Genomic DNA, 19,322 nt, shown 5'->3' with positions numbered 1-19,322 from the left:
TGGTTCGAGGGCGCTGCTGTCAAATTTTTTCCAAGACAAAGAAACAGCGATTGAAGTACCAGTCTGCAGTAACTGTCCTTCCACCTTCTAGCACAACTGTCGCGAAATGATCTTTCCGACCAAAAAATGAGGCAATCATCTTTTTCTCTTGACTTTTTCTTTTCTTTACCTTAGTTGGCCGATCTTCGGATGGAAAGGATCTTCTGGTTTCGGGTTCGTAGCAATATATCCAGCTTTCATCACCTTACAAACGACAAATACAGCATTTGAGTCACCGCCGTTGAACTTATCTAACATTTGGCGACACCAGTCCATACGAAGGTGTTTCTGGGCGTCGGTTAAAGTATGGGGAATCCATCTTGTACAAAGCTTCCTAACGCCTAAATGTTCGTGTAATATTTTTTGAACTTGACTCATACATTGGTAGGGCTTGCCCGTATCTGCTGATAGGTCACTCTCTTATCTTTCTCTATCATGCGTTGCACAGCAAAGGGCGTTAATATTCTGGTCTAAAAGTGTAATATTACAAATAACTGAAAGTAATCTATTAAATAATTGCAATAACATTACCAGTATTACACCCAAACTGCGTAAATAAAACGCCCACAAATAATAAAATTGATTTTATTGGTAATACTATTTTTTTTAAACCTTTCATAATTAGATTGCAAAGCCAAATGATTTATTAATGAATAAACAAGAAACAAATCTAATTGGCAGGAAAATTACATCAGTATGTAGAAAAAATTAAATTATTATCTTCTCATTTACAAAAATAAGATAAATAATTTTGTGACACAGTTTTTTACAACAACAAAACATACATTATATGTAACAAAGGTTATTGATAAACTTAGAAAATATTTCTGCTATAAAATAATTACCGAATGTAAAAGATAAAAGCATCGGGTTATTGTAGAATTATATGGTGAATCTCAATCTTATTAGATCGATTCAGTTATAAAAGGTAGTAACTATTGGTAGAATTATTCTTATTATCAATTTTATTGTTAAGCAGAAGTTAAACAAAATCCACAATTAAAGATCGTGAAATGGCCGACTTTTTTCGAGATTAACTTTACTATTCTCGGAAATCATAAATAGCAATAGTGGAATGTTTACATATTTATAAAACAAAATTTCAATAAATTACCCTTTTTTTTAATAAGTGCAGATATTTATAATTTTAGTAATAAAACGGATAACTTTTTATTTAAAACTTTGTTTGGGAAAGATTAATTTGATGAAACGAGTAAATTCTCCAAAAAATGCACTCAAATCATTTTTTAAATGAAAACATATTTGTTTAGTTCTTAACAACAATTGGTAATTGTACAATACAGATAAACGTTTCATAATGGCAGCTTTTTATAGCGATTGATAATAAATTCGTTGAAAAGATCAGCTAGAATGAATGCTCCTGTATTGGGCGCCTATCTAACAATGAAAAGCTATTTTATGTGAAAATTGTTTCCATAGATAAAAAGTAATGAAATCGTTTCACTGTAGTAAACGGTTCATAATAAATAGCTGTAATTTTGCCTTTTGTGCTTGACAATAATACAAAATTTATAGTATATATCAAGTAACGAGATAAAATCTTACAGTGCGAAATGGTTTTAATTTTTTGTGGTAACTAATTATTCAATCTCATTACTACTTAAGCTTAAATACAAAAACATTTTAAATATTTTGGTGGACTGAGCAAATCACTAAACATACACACATCTGCTTCTGCTAGCTTCTGGTTGAACTATTATAAAACTGGTAGTAACAATCAGCTTTCTATCTGTATGTACATATAATACGATTTTAGGGCACAATTATAAACACTATCTAAACGTAAAAGTACATAACAACAAAATCGTACAAGATTACTCATCAAAGCGGGGAATAATCCAATTGTACTGTTAAATGTTTCACGCCGGCGTCTCGGAAAATTCTGGCCGCTTGATCAGTGATATATCGAGGGTCTACCTCCCTGGCGACTTCTAATTTTATAGCACCCACGTGAACGTCACTACAGAGAGTCCAAAAATGAGGTTCCTGGACTGCATGCACACCGGCTAAGCCAACCACACGCGTAAATAAATTAGGTAAAGATCGCTCAATCGATGAAGGCGTCCGTTGCATCAACACTCCCGCTGAATCTTTTATTAACGGTATCACACTCGCGGCAATTAACAATGCTATAGCCATCGAGCATATTGGGTCAGCACGCATCCAACCAAACATACGCATTAAAATCGCTGAAATAATCACTCCCACTGATCCCAACGTATCCGCAAGGACGTGGAGAAACACTCCACGCATGATGGCTGATCCAGCACCGGTCGGCGCTTCAGTATCATCATGAGAGTGGCCATGATTGTGCGAGTGACCATGCCCACCATGTGAGTGACCGTGGCCGCCATGGCCGTGTCCATGACCGTGATGGAAGGCATATATACCGACCATATTTACCATGAATCCAAGAATGGATACTAAGAGTAATCTTTCATGTTTCACCTGAAATTAAAAAAAATGTTTTTAACAATAGCTAAGTATTTCTTTACGTGTATTCTGCTTCATTCGTGTGAAATGTATTTCACGAAGATAAAGCACTAATGCGATAATGGCCATGTGATAGATTATTTTATATGTGTTCTTAATTTTATTTTATAAGAACCTTCTCCTGACAATAACAAACACAACAAAAAAGAATTAGCGAAATCGGTCCAGCCGTTAACGCGTGATGCCGTGACCAAGGGAAATAGGGATTCATTTTTATATATATAGATGAATTCTTACACTTATGCCACAAACCTTGCACTAAAAATTTCGATTTTGTACGTGCTTTCAAATAATTTTAAGTAGCACATAAAAGCAACTTAAGCAGTTTTAATAATATTATTCAACAAATGACACGGTTTAATTAAATTCTGCCATTTAGCAAAAAACCTGCCTTCAAACCTGAACCTTGAATCCATTTTTACGTAGTAGCGACAAATCTTCATGAAATGCATTTATTGAATTAGAGAGCGTTCAAGTATTACGTAACGCAATTTTTGGAGATTATTGACCCCCCCCCCATGTAACTCGCCGTAACGTATTCAGTACCCAAGTACAGTACTGTACCCCAGTATAGTAAAACGTTTCGTGACCACCTAGTGACTCTTTAGTTACTATTATGTGGTGTAAGTCGAAAAAAATATTAACAATAACGCGTAATTTAATCCCCTGTCCGCATCGTAATGGTGGCTGTACACACTCGGCGAGAGCCTCTCGCCGAGAGTCTCGACCGAGAGGACCGAGAGAAGAGCGCAGCCTGTACACACTCGTTACGTTATTTGTATTTAAAACACCGTTAATAATGGACGTGGAAACCGCTGCTGCTGTTTGTCTTTGTGCAATAAGTTATTATAATTTTCTTCACGTTTACCATAAAAAAAAAATTACGAAGCCATGGCGAAGAAGAAGATGGTGGATGGTTACTATGCACCGCAACAGAAATAGGTAATTAGGTTCATAAAGTTTTAATATTATCCAAAATTGTAAATTGCTACTTGTATGTATGTTTTACCTTTTGTATGTCATTCATTTATTTTGTACATTATTTCAGCAGCACCATGGAAAATCAATTGGCAGAGCTAGTGGCAGAACCCTCTGGCCAATTTGATAATTTTACAAGAATGTCTTTAGTCGACTTTCAATTTTTACTGCAAAAAGTTGCTCCGTTGATAACTAAGAAGAATACTCTTATGAGAGAAGCAATACCAGCCAAAATTCGCGTTCGTTAGACCACATTGTGCGATACGTCCTGTCACAACCACAGTCATCGAGCAAGTGATTGAACGAGTGTGTACAGGTCGCTCTCGTTTTACTCGCGAGACCCTTTGACTCGTGCGCAAAAAACCGACAGGCGACCGAGAGAGGCGAGACCGACTGCGAGGAAGCGAGGCGAGACGAGAGCTCTACTGTACACTCTCGCCCTCGGCCTGTCTCGGGGTGTCTCGCCGAGTGTGTACAGCTACCATAACGTTTTACAAAAGCACCAAAAATACGTTACGTAATACTTGAACGCTTCCCTTAAAGAAAACCAGATGTTTTTAAATGGTCTATAGTCGTGTTGACTGTGTTTTCTATTGCTACACTTACACAAAAATAACTGTGCCTGAATTCAATGTTTTAATATGCCACAATCGGCTTCTTAAAACTATTTGGTAAATGGATCTAATCTTAGATAGATTAGAAGACAAACCTAACATTAAATTATGTTTTAATACTAAAGAAATGTTATAAAAAATCTAATAATTGTAATCATGTAAAAAAATATAACTTTATATAATTGTCCCATCCCGGACAATAATTAAATAAACCACATATAATAAATATAACATATATTTATAAAAGAAAGTTAAAATTGCAAGTGTTATTTTATATCAATTATATATTATATTTTGTGTATTAATAATCAATTCAAGATTCAATGATAAGTACATAATTTGAACTGATATAAATATTATAAGAAAAAAATTGCACATGTACATACAATTGTGAAATTTCACACAGTTTATACCAAACATTAGCCAGTATCTAGAATAACTTTTCACTCTAAAGAATAATATTACATATCAATACAATATCGCATACACAATGCAAACAACTATTAATTTTAAAATTATATAATGTTTTTTTAGAGCATTATAGAAAATAGATGATCCTAGGATAAAGTTCAATTCATGTTTACAATTTAGTAATAAAATAATTTTTAAATTCAACTTTATTTATTAGTATATTTAGAACCTTACTTTAGCATCATTAAGTAATAAATAATAGTTAAAAAAAACTAAAAAACACGCTTTTAAAGCACATCAAACTAAAAAGTGAAAAATAATTCCTAATTTAGGCTGAAAATGGTAATGAACAAAAAATACTGGTATTATTGTGAAAAAGCGTGGGGCGCTCTGTGCCATATTTTTCGTCTATCGAGCAATCCATGATTTTTAGTTTGATGTGCTTTAAAAGCGTGTTTTTTTATTTTTTTTAAACTATTATTTATTTTTTAGTTAAATTTTTTTCATTTTTTTTTTTCGGATTATTGCATTGTCATCCATCTTTGACAGGTGCACAAAGTTTGAATTAAATCTGTCTGTTAAAAGTGGGTCAAAATCGAGTCCGAAGGAGTCGGTTACATACATACATACATACATACAGGTGAAGCTAATATAAAGCGTGTAAAAAAAGCCAATATTTTGAGTTTGAGTTTACTCTATATATAATACATTATTATACATAGGCCATAAATTTCCATTATTAGGCAAGATGGTTTTATTTGGGCTAAGTATGTTTAACAAACAGAAGAAAATATTTTTTTTATGTGTGATATTTTTATTTAATCATCAGTCAGACTGAGCAGAACTTTTTATTAGAAGTTTTTAGTGTGAACTAATAAGGTCATGATTATTAAGAAAACTTGACTATTATGGTGTTTTCACATACCTCTGGTGGTTCAATTGCTCTTTCAACAGCCTCACTCATGATGAAGAATGCAATAAATAACAGGAAAAGTCCATTTACAAAACCAGCAAGAACCTCTGCTCTGGCATATCCATATGAAAATCTTTCATTTGATCGCCATTTAGATATGAGTGATGCTGTCAAGCCAGCAACTAATCCAGTACAGTCAAAGAACATATGGAATGCATCAGATATTAAACCTACAAAAATTTATTGAATCATAAATAACTTTTAAAAGTAATTTTTCTTAATAGAAGTATTTTAACAATATTTATCAATTAAACTCACCCAAGCTATTTGTCCATACACCATAAAACAGCTCAACAAAAGCAAAGGACAAGTTTAATATAAGGAAGAGAAATAAATTTCGGGAATTTTGATCAGAATAAATTAGTCTAAACCAGTTACTAATTTTTTCCCGGATTCCGCTAATTGGCCCTCTCGAAATTTTTGTATCCTTTTGCGTCAAGGGCAGCATTGTAACTTATTGTTTCTTTCCAAAAATAATTTCACCTCATTTCTTTGAACTCCTAAAAATCCACAAATAAATAGTGTATACGTGTACTCCTACAGTATCAATAACCTCAACCAGAGGAACAAAAAATACCTATTATAATAAAGTGTTTGTACTTAAATAGCCAACATGACCAAAATCTATATTAAAACTAATAAATGCATGGTTAAACAACGTAATAACGATGATAATAATAAATTAATAATAATACAGACACTAATTTAATATTTTATAGAATTTTAAATAAAATTTTATATCATAAATATGTCAATATAATGTAGTCTGTACTCTGTACTAATGTAGTATATGCACGAACAGTGATACCAACTCCTACAAAACATTTCCCCTAGAACCAACTTCATATAACACTAAATATAGACTAAATACCCCTAGGCCCTACATTTTTATTGTACACTAATTTTGAGAGGTAATTTCAAATATGAAATTGAAAAAATTGAAGTAGTATAAAATAGCTCTTGTAGTTATGCGGGTGCATTTTAAACATATACATAAAATTTAGTTTTTCCTTTTCAGCTTTTTCTTCATTTTGTTGTCATATATATTTTTCAAAGCTTTTTGTACTTTTTAGTATTAGGTTTAGCCACGCTTAGAGTTTATATTTGTTTGTTGCGTGGGTTCGAAGGTTAATACAAACTATAAATAAGTTTTAATTCAAAAAGTTTTTGAAAAAAGTTAAAAATCCACGTAAATATATCTACCCTCTAAAAAAACCTTCTTGACATCTTAATCCCCCGTAACTTTGGGGAAAAAACCCCAAGTTGGCATCATTGCTACAGAATAGGAAAAGTGAAATCTATATTAATAAAGTAGGACATACCGATATAGTGCAGCAAGAATCTAATCTTTTTCCGATTTCAAAAAAACCGAAAGAGGAGGTTATAAATTCGACGGATTTTTTTTGTCAAAGTTCAAAGGAAATAGAAGAATGGAAGCACCTACAAAAAATGTGTACATCTAAACAATAAATTCGTAACAAAATAAAAAAGTGCGTGCGTACAAAGTACACAATATGTCAGAAGGGCTACTTCTTTGTAAATTAATTATTACTAAGGTAAAAGCCCCAATAGATGATCATGTACCAGTATATGATCACTCAATGTTTTTGTATATCTATATTCACACTGTTTACACACTGCATACGTGCTAATGATAATATATATAGACTAGCTAAAAAACCCGGCTTCGCCCGGGAGTTGATATAAGATGACGTGCTAGAGTCGAAATAAAAAAATAAACTATGACGTAAAAAGTAAAAAAAAAGTTTATTGAAAACGTTTTCTCATTATTTACAATACTTGTTTATAAACAACATTTTTCATTTTATTGTCCGGAGTATATATACATAAATTTTTCGGATTTCCTACTCTTGAGCAAGCTACATATAGCTGACCGTGAAAGAAGCAGGATTCTTTGAGGTTAATGCCACAATATTTTAAAGTTTGTCCTTGCGCTTTGTTAATTGTAAAACTAAAGGCTAATTTTATTGGAAACTGCAGTCTTTTAAATTGAAATGGCAATTCCGAAGAGATCAGAGGTATTCTAGGTATAAATACTGTCTGTCCTTTGGTCTTTCCAGAAATAAGTTCAGCTTCAATGATATTATTCGATAGCTGTTTTACGATCATTCTAGTTCCATTACATAATTTTGGGGAGTTGAGATTTCTGAGTAGTATGATTGGAGTTCCAATTTTCAGACGAAGGCAGTGTAATGGCATTCCTGGTACTTGTAAAGAGTTTAGAAATTCAGTGGGGAAGTTGACACTTTCTTCAATGGATACCATCGTATCGATCGATTTATATATTTTCTCTTCACCAGGTATTTTCTTTAGAATATTAAAATTGATATCGTCAACAATATTATTTTTAGTGGCCAAAATTGCTCTTTGAAATAACCACTCTGCATTAGTATAGTTCTGAATAATATTTGGATAAATTTTGTCGATTAGTTCGTCTTCAGTAGTGACTATATTACAGAAATCACTATTAAGTTCAATGAGGCCGGTCGTTTGGTCAGTAGGATATGTACCTTCGCCGATTTGTAAAAGTATTTTAGCAAATTGTCCTGTTGTTTCATCTCTTGATAATTCAACTCTCATGTTTTTTGTTAATTGCAGTATTTGTACTTGTGGCCAGAGATGTGATTTTTTCAAGCATGCATTGATCTCGTCTGCTGATGTTGACTTGGGAATAACTGGAAGTGTTTGTCGAAAATCTCCTGAGAGTATGAGTAGAGCTCCTCCCATTATTTCAGAGTTTTTTCGCAATTCTTGTTCCTTATATCTTTAGAAACACGCCCTTTAGATTAAAACGGGAACTTTCTAGCTTCTGTAGCGGTAGCGTATGTAGTAAAGGCGCGAAATTTAAAAACCTAAATTTTTAATGTTTTGAGAACTAATTTGGATAACTAAAATTATGTCGCTTTAACTCCAAAATATAAGTTAGCTAATGACGTATAAATACACAAAATTTAATAACTTTATTATAGCAACAAATTAAATTTAAGACTTTATTGAAATTGGAATTTTAAATTTCGTGTCACTACTACACATGCTACAATTGCTCGCAACGCTTTTGGAAATGCAACCCAAACAATCGTTGTCCTGAATGAAGTTCAAATATTCGATAACAGATGGCGCCACTATACTTAATTTCCAAGTTGTAGGGTTGGAAAGTTCCTTATATCTTTAGAAACACGCCCTTTAGATTAAAACGGGAACTTTCTAGCTTCTGTAGCGGTAGCGTATGTAGTAAAGGCGCGAAATTTAAAAACCTAAATTTTTAAATATTTTGAGAACTAATTTGGATAACTAAAATTATGTCGCTTTAACTCCAAATCCTGAATGAAGTTCAAATATTCGATAACAGATGGCGCCACTGCACTTAATTTCCAAGTTGAAGGGTCGGAAAGTCCCTTATATCTTTAAAAACATGCCCTTTAGATTAAAACGGGAACTTTCTTGTTCGAGGGGGGATAAAGGACTATCACACCACATAAGTCCCTTTATCGTGTCGGGACTCCTTTTTAAGTTTTATCGGCACGCACATTTTATCGACTTAGTTTTATTATATATATAGATTTATTATTTTATGTATAAATAAATAAAAAATCTGCGTTTATTGCACAAGACGTTATGCGACAGAATTGCCATCTATAGTTCTAATATTATGCTCGCTCCAAATCTATTTGCTTCATGCTACGTTCGCATTTCTCACTCTCTCCCTCAATAGGTCTCAATTGCTCTCTCCCTTTTCTTCGACAAAAACACTGCACATCTTCGTGACGCTAATATTATTATTGCATTTCATCTGTAAAAATTTTACCCTCATGCGCCTAAATAAGTTTCACTTCAAAAAAATCTACCTTGGAATGTCACTGAAATAGCATAGAATGTTTTACAATTGTTTCGAATAATAAATACCCTTAATAGTTGCTTGGAGGTTGGAACCTAAAATACTGCGATTTTTATTCTTTTTTTTACATTGCCTCTTAGGACGCAATGGACCGTTTTGTAGAAACACTTGATTTAATTTGTTGTGTACAGAATTGTACATAATATTAATAAGCTAACTTAAATCATAGTATCTGAAAACATGAAATATATATTTTTTTCTTTTCAGCGCGTAATGTTTACAATTTACAGTGGATGGGTACTTGTTGCCTTAAAAGTTATACAGTCGACTCTCGATAATTTGAAACTCAAGGGACCAGAGATAAATTTCAAATTATCAAGAGTTCAAAAAACAAGTGTTTGAATAACCACGAGGGGGAGGGGCGACAGAAGGAAATAAGAATTTGATAAAAATTTGTTACTTATTATTTCTATATTCTTATTATGTATTAACAATTATTATAACAACTATTCACAAAAGACTGGAATGCGAACTTACTCATAGCTCATTTATGTATACAAGTGACAAGTCTGTGCATGTATGTAAACAAACGATTGGTATGTGCAGGATAAACGCTTCAAATTATAGAGAGTAGGGAAGACCGGATTTCAAATAATCGCATGTTGGCGAGCAAGATAATACTTTTTTTCAACTTCAAATTACCGAAGGGACCAATTATCATTGATTTTATTCAATTTATCGAGTATTTTTCAAGGGACCGGATTTTTTTTTTCAAATTATCGATTGATTCAAATTAACGAGTGTCAAATTATCGAGAGTCGACTGTACCTTAATCTAAACAAAAGATTGCGGAGACATATTAAAGTATTCAGCTGCGACTGCAGGTACATTTAATATATAAATAAATGTAAACAAAGTACTCTTTCGTCTTCTTCTGTAAAATTAACACTGTTGTGAAAAGTGAGGAGAAACAGAACGGTGTTTTAGTTAACATAGTGCAATTAAAGGGATTAATGTTTTATGAAAAAGGGTAGGATTGAAAAATTAAACTTCGTACCGTACGTCCAAAAATTTATTGGATTATAAATATCTATCATATTATGTTTAGATATCTGTGTCGGACGTCGGATAAACTAGTACCTACGTCTACTCTGTGAATTTGTAAAATCTGTTTGGAAAATTAAAATTTGAATTTTATTTCGATATTAAGAAGAGTTTATAATCATTTATAAATAATCTTAACACTTTTTTTCCTTTTTCAAACGATTCTAAAAGAAAATAGGTATGATTTTTTTGTTAGTAAAGTTCAATCATCAATTTTACAAGTGCAAATTGAAAAACATTAAAAAGCGTTACTACTTTAGCTACTAAATTATTAACTTAATCGTATTGTTTTAGTATCATGGACGATCCCTATATCTCTTGCCCGTATAACGCTTATCACCGTGTTCCTCGATCAAGAATTCAAAGGCACCTAACTAAGTGCCCAGATTTCAAATCAGACTGGGCTTTTTGTCCATTTGACCATAGTCACAGGATGCCTCAAAACGATCTTGCTGAGCATATGAAAGAATGTAAATTAGGAACTCAAATGGGCAAACAATTATTTTATCAACCTGCCTTTAAGCAGCCATTACAAAAACAAAAACAACAAAATGCTCTTGATGATGAAATTTGGGATTAATTAATTAAACCGGGTAGCAGTATGCTCCAACTCCAAGAGTTGCACTTTACTTGAGGCAACATGTAATTTTAAGTTAAATATGAATATTATAACGTAAAAATGTGTTAATTAAATGGTTAAAATAATCCATATAAAAACAGATTTTTTTTTAATGTATATAGCAATTGTATTTATATACTGGTTTGAACTAAAAAAAAAACCTTTTTGTGGTGGATATTCCTTTTTATTGAGAAAGGCTTTAAATTATATAACATCATGTTACCATCTAATTAACAAAATTAATGAATTTAGGTTAAAATGCACTGCTATCTAGACAAAAAAACAAACCACACTAAATTTTTTTCATTTAAAGTGCTTCCAAAATTTGTGCCTATGATGACATATTATTATTTATTTTCATAGTTAAATATTCCTAAAATTAACAGGCTTAAGGCAAATATGATATCTATCATATCATTACATTTATATATCATATTTATTTATCTAGAAAAAGCTTACTAAGTATAATACAAAATAATGTTTATATTAACACTCCAATTAAAATGCTTATAGACTATACAATAATATTACAAAGAATGCATGTAGTGTATGGGTGTGTGTTCAAATTGGCTTGATTCAGTGAATCTATACATATTATGATTGTGTTCTAAGGATATCTTTTTTGAAAGAGTTGAGAGGGGAATTGAATATGTGTAGTATTGAAAAAAAAGTTGTATAGTGTAGGTGACTAATTAAATAATGAATAATTAGTGTAGTTATTAATGTGGGAAGAACTGAAAGCAAAGTACAATTTAAGCTTTGTATTGTTTTTATTGTTTGCAAAAATTTAGGTTATTAGTATTTAGTATTTTTTCTTGCTATATATAAATACATATATACATAGATTGACAAAGTACTTACTGGTTACTGAAGTACACCTCATATATAATGCATTTTCTACAATACCTATAGGTTACAAACTATCTATTCTAAAATAAATGACAATTAGGGTGAATATAAATTTCTTGCTTAACAATTCTGGATAGGTACCAGATAAGCACTTTACCATGTAAAATTATCAAGCAGCATGTACTGAAACAGACAAAGAAATTTGTATGTTTTGTGCCATATGAGGAGTAGGCCTGCACTAGCTTAATTTACTTCAATTCTAAGTACCTACACCAAAAATAGGCTATTATGCCTAGTTACACAAATCAAAATGTTCAGTGATTCTCTGCCAAAAGTATAATAGTCAATAAGTTAAAAATATATGAAATAAGAAGTATCCTATGGACATGTAATTAAAATTTGGCTTCTCGCTGTATATTACAGAGGGAAAGTTTGTGAGGTTGTAGAGCGGAGGGCCAGTAGGGGTAATAATGTAATATCTGGATCTGGGTATTACGTAGTTTCTTTATAAAGTCTGGGTTACGGTTACCTACATTGAAAGAAGAAAATACATTTAAGTTCAATGAAAGTATTAGCAATTTTATTAAACTTTATTTACTTAAATTCTTTCATATCTGTTATTTTGATATAGTCTATGGGGCATTGGTAATTGTATGAATTCTATGATCCTTCGTAGAAATATCATTGAGACACACACTTCCGGCCTAAAAAAAAAATATGTTGTCTGTGGTTTGATGTAGATATATTATAATAGTTTTTAAATAGTATTATTTATTGTAAATAGACATAAATAAATTCTAGAAGCAAGTAGAAATTTTATTTAATAAGACGCTTAAAAAACAGCAATGATATAAAAGCAATTACCACCTTAAATTGATTTATTAATTTTTTTCCCTCTAAGTTTTTGAATAAATTCTACCGGAAATTCGACTATAGATGCGTTTGTTTCCGAAAGTGAACGTTTCACGAGTCAACAGCAACGTCTTTCAAGAAGTTATAGGCACTGTTTGCGACATTTTTCTTTCTTTATCCGTCATCAAATATTTTATGTGATGAAATAACACGTTGTGTAGCATATATTTCAATATTAGTGTTAATAGTCGCAATAAAGTATCCGCTAGATTACGATAAGCTAATATGGGCGACGAAAGCCACCCGAAAACTCTCTACGTCGGAAATTTAGACGCGAGTGTGACAGAGGAATTCTTATGCGCGTTATTTGGACAAATAGGCGAGGTAAAAGGTTGCAAAATAATACGGGAACCAGGTAACGATCCTTATGCGTTCCTTGAGTTTACGAATCATTCGGCGGCGGCTACGGCTCTGGCCGCCATGAACAAGCGAGTGTTTCTTGACAAGGAAATGAAGGTTAACTGGGCTACAAGTCCGGGTAATCAACCCAAGACAGATACGAGCAACCATCACCACATATTCGTGGGTGACCTGTCGCCAGAGATAGAGACACATATTCTTCGAGACGCTTTTGCACCATTCGGTGAAATTTCGAATTGTCGAATAGTGCGCGACCCACAAACACTTAAATCTAAAGGTTATGCGTTCGTATCATTTGTGAAAAAAGCAGACGCTGAATCTGCGATACAGGCTATGAATGGTCAGTGGTTGGGATCGCGTTCTATACGTACTAATTGGTCGACGCGCAAGCCTCCAGCTAAGGGTACGAATGAAGGAGCTCCAACTAGCAAGAGAGCAAAACAACCTACTTTTGACGAGGTTTACAACCAAAGCTCACCAACAAACACCACAGTGTATTGTGGAGGCTTTACTAGTAACATAATTACTGAAGATTTAATGCAAAACACATTTTTACAATTTGGTCCAATACAAGATATAAGAGTGTTCAGGGATAAAGGTTATGCGTTTATTAGATTTACCACTAAAGAAGCAGCGGCTCACGCTATAGAAGCAATACATAACACAGAAATTAGTGGACATACTGTAAAATGCTTCTGGGGGAAAGAAAATGGAGGCAATGAAAGTCAGGTATATAAAACAAATATACCTAACTGTTTAATATTTGTTGTTTATTTGAGTTATGGATATCTATCACTATTTTTTCAGAGTACAAGTAATCCACCAACTGCACCACCAGCAATGGGAGCACAATCACAATACCCATATCCATATCAACAAGGCATGGGATACTGGTATGCTCAGGTAAATAATCTCTGCTTCAACAAAATGGTTAAAAATAATATTTTGTAAATACTATGTACTGTTTAATCCTAAAGAATCGTTATCTGATGAAATCTGTGTATAATGGAAATAGAGAGATTTATAAAGGATTGGTTCCTTTATTCTTTCCTATAAATTGATATTTTTATTGTTGAAGGTTGATTGAATTAAAAATTATTATTATTAGTAAATAATTCTGAATATATATTTAATTAGTGAGCATCATCCCATAGTTGGTTTCAAGTTAATTTACAAGAAAATGTCAATTATGACTTTTGGCTTCAATACCATATCTGACTTTTTGGTGGACTTATTTCAAAAAACCTAGTAACATGCATAAACTTTTTAATTCTTCTGAAAAATGTTGATATGATTGATTAGGTTTTGAAATGATATTGAGGAAGTACATGGTTTTCAATTAGGAAATTTATCGGTGTTGTACATTTTATTTAATTTAGCTTCTAACTACTGATATAGTAAGATAAAAATTAACTTAAAATAACTAAATTATTACTGTTGTGAATTTTACAACTATGTTTACTCACAGTTTCACTTACATATTTCCAATCTGTTCACTTATTTCTTTAAGAGAGAGTATACTTTTCCCTTCAAACCTGCAACATGCAAGTAAGCATCTTGATTCTAAAAGGCCCGTCTGCTTGTTTCCCGGTCCTATAAAATGAATATATATTATGAAATGATAGAGCTTGTACACTTTACAATTGTCTGGCAATTTTTTTCAATAGACTGGTAATTTCTTGCAACATAAGATAAACACTACAAAATGGTTATAAACTTATAAAATAATTTGTACACATTATTATATAGAGGTTAGGTATAGTAGGTAACTAGCTGATGAATTTGCTCATTTGGAAATGTATATTGTACTACAGACAGATATATTATAACAATATATTTTTTTAAATTCCCAGATTAAAAAAATAAGTCGGTCAAATATAATGCCAAGTTCTGCATATAATATTAATATTAAAAAAAATAATAAAATTTCATAAAACTATAAAATGTATAATATTTTTGTCATAATATAATGAATATCTTTATATATATAATTCTTCTGTGAGTGTGTATGTCACTAAACTTCTCTTAAACGACTGGACCGATTTTGATGAAATTTTATGTGTGTGTTCAAGGGGATCTGGGAATGGTTTAGATTCACAAATCAGCCCGGCAGGTGGCGCTGCAGTCGGTACTTTCATACTTTAATATCCTAATAGCTTGAAATATCATGCAGGACAATGTCTGTGGGGTCCACTAGTTAACATATAAAATACAAGTAAAGGGTTATTTGTTTTATATTTTGACACCTAGACATTCAGCTGAGTACTGTTATACCTTCGTTCAAAAATGTGTATTTGAACTATATTGACTCATTTTACGCTCACTTAAATGACTTATAGATATAGCGATGTACAGTCTACATTCTATTGACCCATTGTTGCTAATGATGTGCATGCATCATAATGTATATTTGTGATATGTGATAATAGTGGGATTTACGCACACCACCAACTGAGTCTACCAACCATAATGGTGGGATTTCTTACTAGTTCATAGTAAAAAAAAAAAATTGACTTAACAAGCATTGATTTTTACAAAGTTTGGGTCAAATAAAAGTGTATGTTTAAGCCATAAGTTTATACTTTAAGTCACTTAATTTACTTTTTTAAAACTTTACAGGGTTACCCTGCAATACAAGGCTATATGGCGCCTGGATATTATCAGCAATATGCCGCATACAACAATCCGCAAGCAGCAGCAGCTGGTAAGAATTTAAAATAGACCATCTATAGGTAGTGGTTATTTGCTTATAATTTAAAAAAAATGTTGCCTTGAATACAAATATATCTGAATTATTCAAAAGCAATGAATGGATTATTTTATTTATGGAATGACTGAATTTATATAGTGCGTTCTACACCTTATCCGAAATTATCAAGATTCAATTGATTGAATTGAATTGATTCTTTCTTATCAATCAAATTGTTGCAATTAATCTAGAAATAATATAAAATATGTTGTTGAATTATATTTGATTTGATTATTACATCAATATTAGCTGACCTGGCCAAAAAATTTACAATACTTATAATGCTATTACATATAATAAATTGCATCAAAAAAGATTTTTCAAATCATAAAAGAATATCGATTTCGTCCTAAAAATAATACAAGAATTTTAAGGGTTGTCCCTTATCACCTATAGGGAATATAGTCTATTCTCAGACGTTGAAAACAGAAGAGCAATGAAGGTGCTAATCTCATCCCTTAGGCTGTGCACCAATGGACTTTTAGTCTATATGCGCATTTAAAACTCGCTTGTATAGTGAAGAAAAACATCGGAAGGAAACGGGCATGCATTAGACCCAAATAGTCGACGGCACAGGTTGTGGCGCCACGGGTTTTTTTTAAGTCTCAGACCGAATCTACAGAAAATATTTCATAGAAATTGGTAAAGGCGTTTCGGTGGAATTTGGTTACAAACACAAGTATTTTATATGTATAGATTAAACTTAAGAAATTTTACTATATTGCGATATTATTTAATTGCTAAATCTTTCTAAGCATACTATGCATCATTAGCATTAAGAGCACAGTAACTTAGTTAAAGAATTTTGGTATATATTATTATTATTCCATACAAACATAATATAATACTAATGACAGTGACAATGCCTAAGATATCTGCGTTTTTGCATGATAATTTTTCTTTATAGGCTAGCGATCAGCCTTTTGTGCTTGACACACGCTGTCAACTTTGGATTTTATAGCAAAATTGAGACTTAGCACTAAGTATACATGTATTGAAATTACATTGGCATGTTATATCCAAAGAAGACGAACTTAAAGAGGTCATACTTAGTGCTAAGCCTCAACTGAATTTTACCCTTGGACTCGCTTAAGGCTTAGCTCTGGTTGACACGCGATGGTATCTTTCTCTGTATTAGCAATTGCGCACATAGATATAAAATCCATTGGTATGCAGCTGGTCGCACGATCTCAAGAGCTAAATAAATGAAGCTATAGGTCTAGTATAACTTGTATCTTGTATGAGCCTATACACTTACAGACTCATTCAAGCGCAAAAATATAATTCCAGCTGGATATCGCATGAGCATGCCGGGCGGTGCAGGCGCAAACGGCGGGTCGTGGGGCGGGTCGGCCCAGCCCGTCATGTACGCGTCGGCCATGCCCTCGGCGCAGTACCCCTCCCAGTAGCCGTCACACGCACACGCATACCTTACACTGGACAATACCGAGCGCACACACACCCGCCTACGCGCGCACGGCCCGAGTTGACGACATCCCATAGACACGTCCTGGCCTATTGAGGTCGCGGGAAGACTGTCTCTGGCGCGTCTCATTAGATTATGGCTAACATTTTCAAGAAATGTCTGACAGTTTTCGACAATGGTAGTCATCTCAGTAGGGTTCCCGTTTGGACTTCACGGTCGCCGCAGGCCCAGTTATGTTTAGATTGAATTAGGGTTTATTTAATCTTATAAACGTCATCGGGGGATGGGGTGTCGACCTGCGCCAGGCGGACCTTTTTATATACATACAATTAAAAACAAATACATTTAAGTTAGGTTTACAAAATGTTTTTTACTTCTGACATCGGATGCATCGCGTGAACGTGATGTTCAAATGTCTTGTTAAATTGGTTTATACTAAAAAAATTGTTTGTGTAATTCAGCATCACACAACAATACTCAAGTCTCAAACCCCTTTTCTTGATTCTATGCTACATTTTGTCCTTTGGACAAAACATCTATAAGGTCTTGTAAGCAATAAATGTTCTGTCCATTATTTGCCTTCACTGCGATAAATTCTCTCACTGTAAAGAATGAGTCTTTAATACTATTGATTTGTTACCGAATTCCCTCTTTCTGCAGTTTATGCGCGGCATATACCGAGCTATATATCTTTTTAATTGTATACACATTCTACAAATTTTATTTTGCTTTGTTTTGTCAGACATGTTTAAAAATCGAGTTTCAATTTTACACTTTTTAAATATAGCCACCGTTAAAACCTCGCGTTTCTTGAACGGTGCTATAGTAACGGTACTAACGCTCAGATTAATTTATTTTTATGGTACTTATAAAACGACGTTCTCCAACACAGACCTAATTATATTAAGTAAAGTTACTACTTTAAGACAAATTTCTACCTTTATATTTGTTGAACATTAAGTTGCCCGTTTATTTTGCAAAGTATTTCGTCTGTGTTGATCTTCTAAACATTCCAATCAACATTATTAGCCAATCACAGATCTACCTTTGAGCTTGTCGATTCGCTAATGACTGTTGAGATTGACCTCGTTTTATCGTACCATAACCGAGATCTATTGAGATAATCTCAGCCTTCCTATGCCTTACAACACTACAAATAACTTTACAGAATATCTGTATCTAGCCAGGTTTCGTCCAGTGTAATGTTTGTGTTCTGACATCCGGATGACCTGACAGCGGGTGGAAGTGCGCAAACTAGAGTCGATTGTTTATGGGCAGAGTTGATTGAGAAAGCGCCATGGAATGTTTTTGTTTCTTTCGGCGCCCACACATAGATAGGACATAACGAAATAAATTATAAATTTAAAAAAAAAGTTATATTTAAGGGAGGTTGTGTCGCGAGTGGGCTCGTGTACATATTTGATATTTATTGGAAGCCCCGAAGGCAGACTGAGTCCGGAACACTACGGAATCGCCAGACCGTTTGACGTATTTAAGTTCGGCATGTTGTTTTGTTTGTCTCAATAATTGTTATGATTTATTGTATGGAACACTGGTGAGTCAATAAAGCAGTGGGTCTGGATCCGGTGTTTGATTTACAAGATATTTGTATGCTCTATTTAATGGCATTGAAACCTGTGATTTATTGAAAGTGGTTAAATGAAAATTATTGTAAATTCCTGATATCTTTTTGTAAAAAGAGAAATAAATAATTTAAGTTGATTAATCACTTTTTGATTTGATCGTGATTTAACCCCATCAGGATAAAGGTTCCTTACTATTGCTGAACTAAATAAAGGCAGGATTTTCACTCTGTATTATATAATAATTAAATGCCAGCGATTTTCTATAATAAAATAAATAAAATAAAATAAAATAGCCTTTATTGCTGAACTTATTTTTACAGTAATTTTTCTTA

At 32.8% G+C, this 19,322-nt stretch overlaps 3 protein-coding genes across 4 annotated transcripts; 2 read left to right on the top strand and 1 right to left on the bottom strand.

The window, feature by feature from the left end:
• Window positions 1–608: 608 nt before the first annotated feature.
• LOC125050385 (zinc transporter 7) lies at window positions 609–6,272 on the bottom strand. The gene is made up of 4 exons (XM_047650221.1): window positions 6,107–6,272; window positions 5,788–6,029; window positions 5,482–5,699; window positions 609–2,508 (listed from the first exon to the last, which is right to left on the bottom strand). The coding sequence occupies exons 2-4, from the start codon at window positions 5,975–5,977 to the stop codon at window positions 1,882–1,884; spliced, it is 1,035 nt and encodes a 344-aa protein (XP_047506177.1). The 5' UTR covers window positions 5,978–6,029; window positions 6,107–6,272; the 3' UTR covers window positions 609–1,881.
• A 706-nt stretch (window positions 6,273–6,978) lies between these two features.
• Window positions 6,979–11,206, top strand: LOC125053927. The gene is made up of 5 exons (XM_047655590.1): window positions 6,979–6,982; window positions 7,285–7,434; window positions 8,009–8,043; window positions 10,181–10,269; window positions 10,784–11,206. The coding sequence occupies exons 1-5, from the start codon at window positions 6,979–6,981 to the stop codon at window positions 11,067–11,069; spliced, it is 564 nt and encodes a 187-aa protein (XP_047511546.1). The 3' UTR covers window positions 11,070–11,206.
• A 1,692-nt stretch (window positions 11,207–12,898) lies between these two features.
• Window positions 12,899–18,986, top strand: LOC125052837 (nucleolysin TIAR). 2 transcript variants are annotated; one of them, XM_047653868.1, is made up of 4 exons: window positions 12,902–13,958; window positions 14,037–14,132; window positions 15,849–15,933; window positions 17,269–18,986. In XM_047653868.1, exons 1-4 carry the CDS (start codon window positions 13,095–13,097, stop codon window positions 17,385–17,387), a joined length of 1,164 nt encoding a protein of 387 aa, XP_047509824.1. In that variant the 5' UTR covers window positions 12,902–13,094; the 3' UTR covers window positions 17,388–18,986. The 2 variants fall into 2 exon arrangements, with proteins under 2 accessions (XP_047509813.1, XP_047509824.1); XM_047653857.1 differs by having other exon boundaries at window positions 12,899–14,132.
• Window positions 18,987–19,322: the final 336 nt, after the last annotated feature.

The sequence above is a fragment of the Pieris napi genome, chromosome 1 (assembly GCF_905475465.1).
Source record: "Pieris napi chromosome 1, ilPieNapi1.2, whole genome shotgun sequence".
NCBI lineage: Eukaryota > Metazoa > Arthropoda > Insecta > Lepidoptera > Pieridae > Pieris > Pieris napi.
Note: the sequence above shows the minus strand (reverse complement) of the source record. Positions and strands in the feature narration are given on the sequence as shown.

What these genes read in the sequence shown, in the direction of transcription:
- LOC125050385 (XM_047650221.1), bottom strand. Translation starts at nt 5,977, where the DNA reads ATGCTGCCCTTGACGCAAAAGGATACAAAAATTTCGAGAGGGCCAATT. An exon ending in TGTATGGACAAATAGCTTGG is followed by an intron (nt 5,700 to 5,787) that starts GTGAGTTTAATT and finishes AAATTTTTGTAG; the next exon opens with GTTTAATATCTGATGCATTC. An exon ending in GAGCAATTGAACCACCAGAG is followed by an intron (nt 2,509 to 5,481) that starts GTATGTGAAAAC and finishes TTTTAATTTCAG; the next exon opens with GTGAAACATGAAAGATTACT.
- LOC125053927 (XM_047655590.1), top strand. An exon ending in TCAATGAGGCCGGTCGTTTG is followed by an intron (nt 8,044 to 10,180) that starts GTCAGTAGGATA and finishes TTGATTCAAATT; the next exon opens with AACGAGTGTCAAATTATCGA. An exon ending in GTATTCAGCTGCGACTGCAG is followed by an intron (nt 10,270 to 10,783) that starts GTACATTTAATA and finishes GTATTGTTTTAG; the next exon opens with TATCATGGACGATCCCTATA.
- LOC125052837 (XM_047653857.1), top strand. Translation starts at nt 13,095, where the DNA reads ATGGGCGACGAAAGCCACCCGAAAACTCTCTACGTCGGAAATTTAGAC. An exon ending in TGGGATACTGGTATGCTCAG is followed by an intron (nt 14,133 to 15,848) that starts GTAAATAATCTC and finishes AAAACTTTACAG; the next exon opens with GGTTACCCTGCAATACAAGG. An exon ending in TCCGCAAGCAGCAGCAGCTG is followed by an intron (nt 15,934 to 17,268) that starts GTAAGAATTTAA and finishes ATATAATTCCAG; the next exon opens with CTGGATATCGCATGAGCATG.